This window comes from Peromyscus maniculatus, chromosome 23, assembly GCF_049852395.1.
Source record: "Peromyscus maniculatus bairdii isolate BWxNUB_F1_BW_parent chromosome 23, HU_Pman_BW_mat_3.1, whole genome shotgun sequence".
NCBI lineage: Eukaryota > Metazoa > Chordata > Mammalia > Rodentia > Cricetidae > Peromyscus > Peromyscus maniculatus.
Window position 1 is genome coordinate 37,856,362 of NC_134874.1, and position 15,403 is coordinate 37,871,764.

The 15,403-nt window shown below is 40.1% G+C and overlaps 1 protein-coding gene across 2 annotated transcripts in view; it reads left to right on the forward strand.

Annotated features, from left to right (window-relative positions):
• Window positions 1-15,403, forward strand: part of Baiap2l1 (BAR/IMD domain containing adaptor protein 2 like 1) — a 100,552-nt gene that overhangs the window by 26,112 nt on the left and 59,037 nt on the right. For both annotated transcript variants that reach the window (XM_006982661.4, XM_076560117.1), the window contains exon 2: window positions 11,120-11,195. In XM_006982661.4, the coding sequence (XP_006982723.1) occupies window positions 11,120-11,195 (76 nt within the window). The remainder of the gene's footprint in view (window positions 1-11,119; window positions 11,196-15,403) is intronic.

Sequence of the window (15,403 nt, forward strand, 5' to 3'; positions counted from 1 at the left end):
AGTAAAGCAGATAAGAAAGAACACCTTCACCTTTCTGTGGTTGGCCCCTTCTCTGGGTATTTTGTGGTCCTGACCTCTCTCATCCTGATAATGACATTTTGAAGTAGGAGAGCTGATGTATTTGTTTCCATGTTACCTAGAGATTCCTGAGTAAACAGGAATGACCATCTGTTTGAAGATCGACCAATATTTTAGAGCTTTGCTCTTGAAATATTAATTACCATTGGTTCAGTGTTTACCAAGCATTGAGTATTATGAAGAGTGTGTAAGTGCTCTCTAGAGCTGGGGGTGGGGCTTAGTGGCAGAGTGTTTGACTAGCATGCACGAGGTTCTGAGTTTGCTCACAGAACTACAAAAATAGATATGTAATAAATAAGTTAGATTATCATTCAGTCTTCATACTTCTTAGGAAATGAAAATTATCACTATTTCTGTTTTGTAAAAACAGAGAGGTAATGTTATTCACTCAATTATTATTCAGAGTGTGCCTTGTCCCCAACACTTGCAGTCACATTCATTGCTCCTATGATGGCACATTACAGATTACAGACAATACAAATAGTATATAATGCCATCTGATAGGTAATACAATAGATAGGACAGATTTATGGGAGCCAAAACATTATTCATATTTGACAGGGAACATTTATTTTTTATTTATTTATTTATTTATTTTGGTTTTTCGAGACAGGGTTTCTCTGTATAATAACTTTGGCTGCTCTGGAACTCGCTTTATAGACCAGGCTGGCCTCAAACTCAAAGAAATCCACCTGCCTCTGGGAATAAAGTTATACACCACTACAGCTAGCAACAGGGAGAATTTTTGAGTTTACATATTTGAAAAAGTTTTGTTTGCTTTGTTTTGCTTTTTGAGACAGGATCTTGCTATATAGTAGTCGTCCAGCCTGGCCTTCAGCTTTCAATCCTCCTGCCTCAGCCTCCTAAATGTCAGGATTACAGGCATATATCAACACAGCTGGTTCAAATAAGTATTTCTGGTCTAGCTAAATGCCTCAAAAATACCCATCTCAATTTTCCAAGTTTCCTTGACCGTGTGTGTGCCCCACATCCATGACGGGCATGAACAATGTGACTCTTGTGATATCTGTTGGCCCTCAAGCAGTTGTCTCTTTGCCAAATTTGCTTACTAATGCTTTCCTCAAGGCTGAGGAGGTAATCAAATATTGGCAAGGTTAGGACAGAACAGCAGCTTCCAGCAACACTCAAGGAAGGAGGAAGCAAAGCTTTCTTCAGATGAAGCCTTACCCAGGTTAACTCTTGTTATAGATGTTCTTGCCACAAAACTTTAAAATCTGTCTCTATTTATACGAGGGATTGTACAAAATGACATAAAATTCCAAGCTGTAGAACTTGACATTTACTTAGAGATTTGTAAATCACTTCAAGATTATCTTCTGTAAATATTATTCACTTTTTTAACTGCAAAAGACAAAGTACTGAAATATTAAACAATTTGCCCTTGGTCCTGTAGAGAACAGTCTCAGAAAGTTTGGGGCTGTTTAGCTTCACTACCCATCAACTTATACTCGTGTGTTTTTTAAAACTGTCAACCAAGTATCACTGTTAGTTTATGCATAGCTCTGTGTTGGTAAAGTTGAAGTATAAAAAGCCAAATGCCAAGGAAGTTAAAAATCATAATATTGTATACTTGTCTTGAAATTATTAGCTGTAGCTATATGAGGCAGGGGAAGTAAATGCCTAACATAGCCAGACCAGCTAGAGTGATAAGGGACTTAGCTTAGTTCTGGTTTCTGGTTTTTGTTTTGTTTTGTTTTTTGTTTGTTTTGCTTTGGCTTAGTTTTTAAATTTTGTTTGTTGTGTGTGTGTGTGTGTGTGTGTGTGTGTGTGTGTGTGTGTGTGTGTGTCTGCAGGGGCCAGAAGAGGTCATCAGATCACCCTTGACTTAGAGTTACTGGTGATTGTGAGCTGCCCAATATTAGTGCTGGGAACCAAGTGCAGTAAGCACTTTTAATCACTGAGCTATATCTTTAGCCCTATGGGGTTTTTCATTTTGTTCTGTTCTGTTTTTGAGACAAAGTCTCATTATATAGCCCTGGCTGGCTTTGAATTCACTGTGTAGACCAGGCTGGCCTCAAATTTCAGTGATCTTTTTTCATTGGCCTCTAGAGTGGTAGGATGTATGCCACCACCATATTTACCTGTCTTATTTTAATCTATTTATTAACCTAAAATGATAAGGATTGAAGTTAAGAGCTGTATGCATGCTAGGCAAGTGCTCTACTAGTGAGCTCCATCCCAGCCCTTTAAAATTTTTTTCTAATTTTGAGACACAGTCTTGCTAAATTGCTCAGGGTGTCCTTGAACTCCCTGAGTAGCTCAGGCTGCCTCCCACTTTCAATCCTCCTGCCTTAACCTCCAAAGTAGCTGGGACTGCAGATGTGTGCTGTCACAGCAGTTTATTTCAAACAGCCACCCTTTCTCCAGAGCTACAGAGTTTTTTTGGCCCCTCCTCACATCAGATTTGGCACAAGCAGAATTATATTGCCAGTGGATTAGCTTGGAATTTGTTTTGTAACTGTAGGTGTCCATGCTTCTGAATGAAAAAGAAACATTCTAGTGGAAACTGATTTGATAAATTATACTAATTGTCAAGTAATAACTAGGGGGTATATATTAAGCTTTTTTTTTCTTTTAACAAAAGTAGTGTTTCATGGCCCTTTTTTATCTTTTCCATTTACTTGAAATATTGTTGTCTTAAGTCTTCTGTTTTTTTCCTCCAAACTTGAAATGGAGTTGATCTTTCAGTTATAGACTTTGCCACAGCTCTTAGCAAACCTGGCTACAGCCCTGGCCTTTGACCCAGTGACTGCCTTCCTAAAACACAGGGTGCATTCAACACACAAGTGCACTGCTGCTGCTGTAACATCTTGCAGATTTCATAGTACAAAGGCAGTGTTGCTTTTTTGTTTTGGGGTTTAAAAATAACTTGTACTTCAGCTAAAATAACTAGATTAATGGCCAAAAGCCAGTCAAGAAATGGATTTTCCATGGTTGAAAGGGGCCAACATTTCTGTAGCTAACCCTAAATAGCCAAGAACTAAACTGCACATGTTGAACTTATCTAGCTTAAGAACTCTCTATGAATTGTTTAGATAGTGATACTCATTTCTTGGCCTTTTAGCTAAAACTGTGTGTGTGGATAGTGGTTTATATATGATGTTCAGTGTTCTCATAAGCTGTTAAGAGTTAATATGTATTTCAAGAATTATATTTTTTAAAAAATCAAATTATGAGCCAAGTGTGGTGATGCACACCTTTAATCCCAGCACTTGAGAAGCAGAAGCACACAGATCTCAGAGTTCAAGGCAAGCCTGGTTTACATAGTGAGTACCAGGCCAGCCAAGGCTACATGGAGAGACCCCATCTTAAAAGAAAAAAAAAAATCAACAAATTATAGGGCCATGGGAAATAGCTCAGCTGGAAAAGTACTTGTTCACAAGCATGAGGACCTGAGTTCAATCTCCAGCACTGGCATAAAAACCTGGCATGTTTATGTATTCACCAATTGTTAGAGACAAGTGGATGCTTGGGGCTTGCTGGGCAGCCACCCTACCCTAATAGACAAGCCCTGGGATCCAGTGAGAGACCTAGTCTCAAGAAACAAGGTGGTAGGTCTTGAGGAAAGATACCTAAGGTTGACTACTGGCTTCCACATGTACATACACACACACACACACACACACACACACACACACACACACCTGCATACATGCACAAGCATACACCATCAAATCATACTTTTCTCTTATTTTGTATAAGTAATATATTTAGAACAGATCTAGTCATCTTTGTATGGCTTCTTGTATGCTATAGGACATGTTAGCTATGTAGTTCCTCTTATTTTTACTGTATACACAGCTTCATAAGAATATTACAGGAATTTTAGACATATTACATTTAAAATTTTAAATTTTATTATTTATTTAATTTTATTTTTCAATTAGAAAGTGACTATTTTCTAATGAGGGTTTTTTGTTGTTGATTTGAAATAGTCACATATTTCAGGCTGGCTTCAAACTCTCTATGGAGTAAAGGATGACCTTGAACTTTGAACTTCTGATCTGCTGCCACCTCCCAAGTGGTAGGATTATACTTTGTACCACCTAGCCCAGTTTATGTAGTGCTAGAGATGGAACCCAGGACTTTATGCTTACTAGGCAAATGCTCTACCAAGTAGAGTAGCCACATTCCCTAACCCCATGAAATCATTAGATTTTAAGAATGATTGAGTTCTCCTAGACTACTGATGGGATGGCAGAGTGACCAGCTGCTTTGCCTACAGGCCTGGCAGCATCTCCTAAAGTTAGGCACACACCTACCCTGTGACGCAGCAGTTGAACTCCTGTGTATTTATCCTAGAGATATAAAAACTTATGTTCATACATAGACCAGTACATGATCGTTCATATCAGCTTTAGCTGGAATAACTCCAAACTGGAGGCAACCCAAATGCTCTTTGCTGCATGAATTGATAAGCAAGTGTGATATATCCATACCATAAAACATAGTTAGCACCCGAAAAACAGAAAAGAGAAACAGACTATTGGTATACCTATATAGTATATATAGGTTGGATGCTTTTTAAAGGCATTGTGCTGAATGAACAAACTACTCTCAAAAGGTCACATACTGTATGATTCCATTTACATAACATTCTCATAAGAACAGAATTAGTGCTGGTCAGGATGGGTGGGGAGAGGGTGACTAGGAAGGGACACAGAGATTTTTGTGTTGAAAGGACCATCCTGCATTATGGTTGAGGTAATGGCTGTACAGATCCATATACATGATACAATTTTGTACAGATAATCATCTCTCTGAAAACAATAAGGGATACAAAGATTGGCAAAATCTGGGGCTGGAGACTCAGCAGTTAAAAGCACACACTGCTCTTACAAAGGATCCACATTTAGTTCCCAGCACTCGAGTAAAGTGGCTTACATCTGCCTGAACTCCAGCACCAGTGCATCTGACTTCCTCTTCTGGTCTCTGCAGGCACTTGCATTCATGTGCATAACCCCACACACACACACACACAACACACACACAAGTACATATAATTTGTCCTAGTTAGGGTTACTATTGCTGTGATAAAACACCATGACCAAAGCAACTTGAGGAGGAAAAGGTTTATTTGACTTACACTTCCATATAGCTGTTCATCAAGGAAGGAAGTCAGGACAGGAACTCAAACTAGACAGGAACCTGGAGACAGGAGCTGGCACAGGCCATGGAGAAGCACTGCTTGTTGGCTTGCTCCTCGTGACTTGCTCAGCCTACTTTTTTATAGAACCCAGGACCAGTAGCCCATGGATGGCACCACCCACAATGGGCTGGGTCCTCCCCCATCAATCACTAATTAAGGGGGGAAAAAAAGAAATAAAGCCCCAGAGCAGTGGTCCTCAACCTGTGGGTCCCAACCCTTTGGGATCAAATATCAGATATTTACATTATGATTCATAACAGTAGCAAAATTACAGTTATGAAGTAGCAATTAAATAATGTTATGGTTGGGGGTCACCATAACATGAGGAGCTGTATTAAAGGGTTGCAGCATTAGGAAGATTAAGAACCACTGCCCTACAAGCTTGTCTACAGACTGATCTTATGGAACCTCTTAATTGAGGTTCCTTCCTCTCAGGTGGCTTTAGGTTGTGTCAAAGTTGATTTATAACAAAAAACAACAACAACAACTATCTAGCACATAATTAGAAGATAAAAATATTTTTAATTGGCAAAATCCAAATAAGATCATAGCCCATAGTTGTACCAGTAGCTATTTAATGGGTTACAGAATTGTGCTGTGGGGTGTGTATGTGTTTGTGTGTGTATGATATGTGAGTGTAAGCATGTACATGACGTATCATGTGTGGAGGTCAGAGGATAACTTTCAAGAGTTGTTTATCTTCTTCCACCATGAGTTCTAGGAGTCAAACCCAGGTTGCCAGGCGTGTGCAGCGAGTGCCTTTACCTGCTGAGCCATTTCACCAGCCTACACTTGCATATATGTTGTTTTAATAACTCTATGAGGCTTAACCTATTTTAAAAATAAAAAGTTCAAAGGGGAGTTAAGAAGAGACTAGAGCAATAGCAGCTGTGTCTACAAATATACAATACTAGGTACTGAGGGTTCATCTTGGAAAGAATGGAGCCAGAGGCTCTGGGGGCCTCTTGGCCACTTGTAGACCTAGGAGGGTCACCCTTGTGTTTTCTTTTTCTCTAAGATAACAATATAGAATAACACACACACACACACACACACACACACACACACACACCCCATATAAATCTATATATAGTGCAGAAATCTGAAGGGGACATCTAAAGAAGATTTGGGTAATATGGATGGAGATATAGCTTAGCTGCTAGAGTGCTTGCCTAACATGACTGGAGCTTTGGGTTCCATCCCTAGTACTACATAAACTGAGCATAGTGATAACATGCACCTCTGATCACAGTACTCAGAAGGTGTTCAAGGTTTTCCTTAGCTACATAAAGAGTTTGAAGGTAGCATGGGGTACATAAGACATGTGAGGGAGAGAAGGAAGGAAGCAAGCAAGCAAGCATCATTTGAGTATAGAGTGTTGGCTGACTTACAGGTTCTCAAAGGATCCATAGAGAAGTGTTGGGAGTAAGTGAGCCATTCACCCTAGGACCCAATGGCCAAGGGTAGAGACAAGGACACACGGGGCTGATATAGAAGTATGTATGTATATAAGGTTAAACTTCCAGGTTCTCTTCCCTATCCCAGCTGACTCTGAGAACAGATCTCTTTTGCCTGCAGACCAGAGATTTAATCTAAGGGCATGTTGGAGCTTGGGTCTTGAAAACACCAGAGGTAAAACTCCACGGAGGAATTTGGCGGACAGTGGTTCAGTATACTCTGGTTCTCAACCCCCATTCATGACTGGTAGAAAGGCTAACCATCTGCTGGATGCCCTCCTTTCTACCTGGTGACTGGGAATTAGGAATATCTCTGTAGAAACAGTGGTCCTGAGTACTATCCATGACCAGGCTCCCCATGGACTTGCTGTCTAGACACTGTGATTGAAGCCACTAGTCAACCCTCAGCTTTGCAGCAGCAAGAAGGGCTTTACTTGTAAATATGAACTGATTTATTAAAAAAGAAAAGTAAGTGTGTGTGTGTGTGTGTGTGTGTGTGTGTGTGTGTGTGTGTGTGTGTCTCCCAAAAGAGAACATCAGATCCCTTGGGGCTGGAGTTAGTGGCAGTTGAACCTGCCTGGTGTGGGTACTGAAAACTGAATTTGGATTCTCTGTAAGAGCAAGATGTATTCTTAATCACTGAACTATCTCTCCTGCCCCCAAACTCACTTTAAAGATCACCAGAAATGGCCAAGCATGGTGGTGCATGCCTTTAATCCCAGCATTCAAGGGGCAGAGGCAATCTGGTCTATATAGTGAGTTTTAGGCCATCCAGGGTGACATAGTAAGACCTTGTCTTTTCAAATAAATAGATAAATAAATAAATAAATCACCAGAAGCCAAGCATGTTGGCACATACTTATAATCCCAGCACTATTAAGATTGAGACAGGAGGATTGTAAGTTTAAGCCAGCCTAAGCTAGAGAGAGAGAGAGAGAGAGAGAGAGAGAGAGAGAGAGAGAGAGAGAGAGAGAGAGAGATGGCTTAGTGGTTAAGAAAGAGCATTGGCTACTCTTCTAGAGGATTGAGATTTAGTTCCCAGCACCCATGTGGTAACTTAAACCATCTGTATCTCAAGTTCATGTGGTCCAACACACTTCTGGTTGTGGGCACCAGACACACATGTGATACAGAGACATATATGTAGTCAAAATACTCATACACATAAAACAGTAAAATAGTTTTTAAAACTAAATAAACTAAACAAATAATAACGCCGGGAGTTGGATAAAAGCCTTTAGATGGATAAAAAGAAAATGTAATTAGGAGATGATGCCATGGGGAACTGGAATAGAATACTAACACTCTACAGTTACTCAGAGAAGACAAAGCATCATAAGCCAAGACCAGAATGGTGATTTTAAAAAGGAAGAGTTAGATACTAAAGAACTCTTAGAAAAAAATTACATATATGTATTTTATACATCATCGTACATACAGACATATTTAAAAGCATTCGGTATGGCCAGGTAGTGGTGGTGCATTCGGAGGCAGAGACAGGCAGATCTCTGTGAGTTGAGGCCAGCCTGGTCTACAGAGTGAGTTCCAGGACAGCCAGAGCTACACAGAGAACCCCTGTCTAAAAAAAAAAAAAAAAAAAAAAGTGCACCAAATATGATGACACTCACCTGTAATCCCAGCACTCAGACGGCTAAGGGAGAAGGATCATGAGTTTGAGGCCAGCCAAGAGCCACTTAGCAAGACCTTTTCTCAAAAGAAAACAAAACTCAAAAGCTTAAAAAGAATAAAAGAGTTAGGATGTAAAGTTGAAAATGTTTTTCAGATGTAGAACATAAAGACAGTAGAGAAATAGAGAAAAGGTAAAGTTAGATAAATCCAGGATGCATAAAACCTTCATCTGGCTGGGCGTGGTGAAGCACACCTTTAGTCCTAGTATTTGTAAGGCAGAGGCAGGTGGATCTCTGTGAGTTCAAGGCCAGACAGGTCTACAAAGTGAGTTCCAGGACGGCCTGTACTACACAGAGAAACCCTTCCTTAAAAAAAAAAAAAATCAAACCTTCATCTGAGTTCCAAAAGAAATAAAGACACAAAACGTTAAAACAAGCAAAATCTCCAGATCTGAGAGACCTACTTTCCACATGGCTAGAAGCCACCAAACATCTCATAAAATAAATGGAAAAGATGCCCACAATGAAGCAGATCAGTATTCGATTTTACAGCATAGGGATCAAGAGCTGGCTTCTAAAGCAAAGCTTTGGGGGAAGCTAGGAGGGGGAAGTCTGAAGCTGGGATATGGCTCAGTCAGTAAAGTGCTGACTTGCAACCATGAGTACCTGAGTTTGGATCACCAGCAGCCGCATAAAACCCAAGCACAGCTGCAAACACCTGTAATCCCAGTGCTGTGGAGGCAGAGACAGGTGTATCCCTGGATCTTGCTGGTCAGCTATTTTAGCTGAATTGGCAAACTCCAGGTTCAATAAGAGACCCTGCCTCAAAAAAGGCGAGGAACAATAGAGAAAGACACCTGTTAGTTGATCTCTGGCATCCACACAAACACACACTCCAAAAGAGTCAGGGGTAGAGGAGTTAAACAAACAAACAGAAAGGCCACTTCTCAACAGCAAAAGTGGATGCTAAAGACAGTAACACAGTAACAGCAGTATCTTTTTTTTTTTCTTTTTCTTTTCTTTTTTTTTTTTTTTTTTTTTTTTTTTTTTTTTTTTTTTTTTTTTTTTGGTTTTTCGAGACAGGGTTTCTCTGTGTAGTTTTGTGCCTTTCCTGGAACTCACTTGGTAGCCCAGGCTGGCCTGGAACTCACAGAGATCCGTCTGGCTCTGCCTCCCAAGTGCTGGGATTAAAGGCGTGGGCCACCACCCGCTGGCTGAGAATGAGAGCTCTGATATAGGCAGCCAGATAGGAACGTGCAAGGACAACAGCCTGGCAGACTTGGGGGAAATCAGATAAAGCTGAGGGAGAGGACAGAGAGTCCTTAGAGGAAGTTTTAGGAGGGGAAAATGAGATGTGAGATCAGCTGGCTATTCTGTGTGTTTGAGAAATGAAGTGCCTGTGTGCTTGATCTGACACTGCATGGGAAAGGACTTAGGGTGGATACGTGGAAGCAAGAGGGAAGAGGGGCAAGCCAATTATTCCAGGAAAAACAAGAAGGCATTACTAAGAAAGGAAATGTGATCTTTAGTACATTCCTTGAATTGTAGTAACCAATATTTACAGTCATAATAAATATGATTGACCAGTTGTCGATTAAACAGGAAGAATGAGGAGTGTAATAGAGAAGTAGGTCCTCCTGAACTGTAAGAGGGAACCAGAAGTTACTGTTGAAATTGAAGATTAGTGAATAGTCAAAATGGTGGAATAAAGGGGAGAGTAACCATGTGATTGGAAGCATTCTTGGGAGTAATAGCCATGATGGAGAAAGCATGAGGTGTGGGCTTTTTATGATTTTTATCACTCTTCAATTACTGTAAGTTCTCTATTCCTAGTTACTAATGCAGAGCCTTTTTTTCCTTCTGAAAGATGTGAAGCATCTGACTCATTGAGTGTTGGCTCATTTTCCATCTTTTATCATTTGGTCATCTACATGGGAGAAGCAGTGGGGATACCAGAGTGGTCCATTTGGAAGGATGAATATAGGGCAACTTGTTGATCCAAGATGGAGCAAATATCTATAGTCACCATATGTTAATGTATTCTTGGTCATAAAGTCAGCGCCCTGGGAGTGGCTTATTGTCTGTACTGTACAGGTTTAAGCAAAATGAAAGCAAGATTACCCTGAAGTTTTTAAGTACTCCATAGCCAAAACATTACCCTTACCCTTAATTATAAATTAAACTGAGGTAGCTGCTCAAGCAGACTATTTCGTAATGCTAGAGTTAGGGCCATGAGCAATATACTTGTACCAGAGAGAATTCTTTGGTCTCCAGGCTCATAGCCCCCTGGGGTATGATAGAGATGTGAATGTCTGCTGATTGCTTCCTTTATAGCAGATTGTAGGTAGTCCTTGGGCAACTGAAAATTGCTAGGCTATATCCACCTTGCTGCCTGTTCAATCTGGTCAGAAAATCGAGCTCATTGAGATTTTTACATCTGCATTATTTGTAGGCTAAGGATTTGGCTCAGTTGGCATATGTGAAGCCCTAGGTTTGATCCTCCAAACTGTAAACCAGGCATGGTGGTACGCGTCTGTAATTCTAGCACTTAGGAGCTGAAAGCAGGAAGGACAGAAGTTCAAGGTTATCTTCAGATCTGTAGCGAATTCAGGCCAGTCTTGGGATTCCTGAGACCCTGTCTGGAAAGAAAAAAAAAAAAAGAACATTTGAGATTTTATTGTTGTACATTGTATTATATAGGAATTCTCAGCCTGATAGTGATAGAATCTAGATATTCCTCCCTCTTTTGTTTATTAATTTGTCTGTTTTGTCTGTTTGTCTGTCAGAATGTTATGGAACAATTCAATCCTGGACTACGAAACTTAATAAACCTAGGAAAAAATTATGAAAAAGCAGTGAATGGTAAGTCTTTTGATTTGTTTCTATAGCAATTAATGTAAAGCACATATAAAATCTGTTAACATAAGTATCTTTAAATACTTAACACTGCATTTTTAAAATATCTTTAAATGGAATTTTATAACTTACTACAGGATTTTTGCAGTGGCAGTGCAGGATGGTACTAATATATTTGAAGTGAGTTAATTGAGTAATTGTGAAGTACTATAAGTAACATTTTAACTTTAAAATTGTGCTTTCTGATATACAAAATTAGGCTTTAATATCATTTCCATGAACTTTTCTACTCTGTAAACCAAATCTTTATGAACTGATAACTTATACTTAAAACATTTGAATATTTGTGGTACGGTGGCACATGCCTCCAATCTCAGCACTTGAGAGGCAAAGGCAGGTGGAACTCTGTGAGTTCCAGGCCAGCCTGGTCTACATAATAAAATCAGTCAGGGCGACACAACAACATTTGAACATTAGTGTCCTGCTACGTGAGCATCATTCATTTAGCTGTATAGAATTTCTTGCCTCTAGATAGATTACTTTTTTGTTTTGAGACAGAATCTCACTTTGTAACATAGGTTAGCCAGCTTTTGAATTTAGGCAATCTCCCTTCCCACCCTCCCATGTGCCAAGATTACAACTGTGAGCCACTATAACACCTTGCTGATTATCTTTTTTTAAAATAGTAACATGAAAAATAATATTTTTAACTTCAGTGGAATAACATCTACATTAAAGGTTATGCTTCAATTATCATTTCAAAGTAAGTGCTTCACTGAAACTAGTTTGAAGCCAGGCCCAGTAGCCCAAGTGTATAATCCCAGCTCCTTGGGAGTCTGAGGTAGAAGGATTACAAGTTCTGGGCTAGCCTGGGCAACTAAGCAAGAGCTTATCTCAGAGACAGACAGAGAGAGAAAGGAAGGAAGGTAAGAAATAGATGGGCTGGAGAGATGGCTCAGAGGTTAAGAGCACTAGCTGCTCTTCTGAAGGACCTGGGTTTAATCCCTAGTATCCACATGGCAAGTCATAAATATCTGTAACTCCAGTTCCAGGCAATCTGACACCCTTACATCAATGCACATAAAATAAAATTAAATAAATTATAAAAAGAAATAGAGAGATGGGGAGAGGGAGAGAGGGACAGATGAGGATTTTCAGGCAAGCAACCAGCTAGCTGGGATGTACCTGCAGGATCATGTGCAAGCTGGAGAAGTACTTATTTAACATGAATGAGGCCCTAATTTCAATTCCCAACAAACAAACAAACAAACAAACAAATAAATAAATAAATTCGACTGTTGATATTTGCCTCTCTTTTGGGACCCAGGTTGCTAGCTATCTTGAAAAGGTTTTCACTGAGGTTTATAAGCAGCCACTCCTGCACTCCTACTAAAAGTGAATGCTATTAGAATACATTGATAACCACCCTAAAAATGTGGCCCAGCAAGACAGTGTACTTACTGCCTAGGCCCTAAGCTGTGGATGGCAAGAAACGTGATAGTTGCAGTCACTGGAAAAGTAGACTGCATGGCTGTGTATTTTTATGTACAGCTTTCAGTACCAGGAAATATAACAGTTCTAGGATCTTGCTTCTCTTCCCAACAGTGTCTTTGCCTTCTATAGGCACTTTCCTTCCTCTGAGAGTAAGAGGCTGACCTTCCCGCTGCCCCTTGGCGATTGCTAAATCACTGGGCCACAAAGTCATCACTGTTTCCAGTTTTCATAGGGAGAACACTGTAGAACTTTTTTTTTTTTACTGTGTAGCCTGAACTACTTTCTAAGGCATAGCTATAGACTAAGTGAGCTGCTTGCAGCCTAGCTTCCTGTTAACAAGACTTCTCCCAAAGGGCTCTTACCACTTCATCACCTCCTAGAGATGATTCTGTACTTGATAAGTATTCCCAGAACTTCTACAGGCCATCTAGATATATATCAGAAGCCACTGATAATTTTAGATACATTTATGAAGCCCTTGGTAAGAACTTGGAGTACAGATGAGGATGTCAGCCAGAAGTGCAGTCAATAGATTATAAAGGTGGAGTGACATGTGAATGGCTGAGAGAGAAACCTAGACCATTGTCAGCAGTGAGCAGAGCAGTCGTGATTGGTGTGGACCAGAGCAGGCAGGAAACCTTGCAAGAGCTTGAGCTAACTAATAGATAGGAGATATCAGCAGACACACTGCTTCAAGCAGAAAATATGAGCCCTGGGAGCCACCCTAAACTGGGGAGAAGTAGGACTGGACAATGTCAGCTTAGCCATGCACTGCAGTGTGTTGCACCAGGCACCTATTAAAGAAAATACTGCAGCTGCCCACAGACTGGGTGGCTTAAGATGCCACTTTCTGTTTCCCCTGTAAAGGCAAGGTAGCTAGCTCTTTGGAGTCTCAAGGCACATTCCACTGGGGGGCTTGACATACTCTGTTTTCGGATGGCCTTTCTCCATCAAAACCACACTGGGCCCTTACTATAGCAGCACTAGCCTTAAAGGCCTAGCATTTACTAGGTTCCTGTGTAAGCCATGCTTGTTGATGCTACACTGGCCAAATCAAGTTCCATCACCAGTGTCTCAGGAAACCACAGACTGGAAATCTGGAGGGGTGTAGTTCACTGAAACTATTACTATAAAAATCTATCATGAGCTTGTAGAATGTGGGCTTGTGGGAGATCCATGGAGTCTTTAGTAGAACAGTAACCCAGTGAAACTATATTTTAAGAAAAATATTATCAGCCAGGCATGGCACATGCCTTTAATCCAGGCACTTGGGTGCCAGAGGTAGGTCAATCTCTGTGAATTCGAAGCCAATTTGGTCTACATAGTATGTTCCAAGGACCACCAGAGCTATAATCACTAAAATAGAATTTATAGGCCAGGCAGTGATGGCGCACTCCTTTAATCCCAGCACTTGGGGGAGGTAGAGCCAGGCAGAGATCTCTGTGAGTTCGAGGCCAGCCCGGACTACCAAGTGAGTTCCAGGAAAGGCACAAAGCTACACGGAGAAACCCTGTCTCGAAAAACCAAAAAAAAAAAAAAAATTACAATTCATAGGTTTCCTTAAATAGTAAGAAACAAACGCACATAAGTTATGTGGTTTTTAAGTTAATTTAGCTTTATAAAAGCAAAGCAAATATTTTTTAAATGTGAAAAGTAAAAAAAAAATAATAAAAGTAAAACTACTTTGAAAGACTGAGGTTACATGGTTTTAAATATAAGTCAACAGTTAATGAAAAAAAAAATCTCAATTTAATGTGTGGGTGTAAACCAGAAATTTTAACTGTTGTGTAATCCTGAACACAGCTCTCCACTAATGTGCTCTTCAATTTATCAGTACTTTACAACTTAAACCTCTCATTCCAACACATCTACTGACCTGACATTTCACTGGCAGCACACTTGTTTTTAGGTGGAGTTGCTTTTTCTTCAGTTCCAGCCAAAGCACTGTGATTTAGACTGAGGAAGTGAAGTACCTCAGCAGGAGTTGTGTGCACTGTGGCTGACTCACATTGACCTTGGGGACAGCCTGAAATGTCTCCACTCCACTCCCTTTAGCAAAAGGAGCTGATAACATTACCCACCCTTGTCTTAACATTGTCAGTAGATTAGCGAAGTAATGACTTGAAAAGTCTATATAAATGCTGTCTGTTATTGATAATTACACTGTAAGTTCTTCTCCAGTCTTATAAAATAGTAATATAGCAGAACATTGCATTTCTTAAACTTACATGCAGATACAATAAAATCCTTAATTTATATATATTTAATTTATTTAACTTTATTTTATGTGCATTGGTGTGAAGGTGTCAGATACCCTGGAACTAGAGTTACATACAGACAGTTTTGAGCTGCCATGTGGGTCCTGGGAATTGAACCGGGGCCCTCTGGGAGAGCAGCCAGTGCTCTTAACCACTGAGCCATCTCTCCAGCCCCATTTATTTATACTTTTTAAAACTATAGTAAATGCTGAAATATAAAAAAAATTACAGGGGCAGGAATTTGGCCTGTAATACCTTCAGCTACACCTGAATTATCTGATCTTTTTAATAGTTTCCCATAGGGCGGTGGTGGCACACGCCTTTAATCCCAGCACTAGGGAGGCAGAGGCAGACAGATCTCTGTGAGTTCAAGGCCAGCCTGGTCTACAGAGCGATATCCAGGACAGGCACCAAAGTTACACAGAGAAAAAAACCGAAAAAAAAACAAAAAAAAAAAGTTCC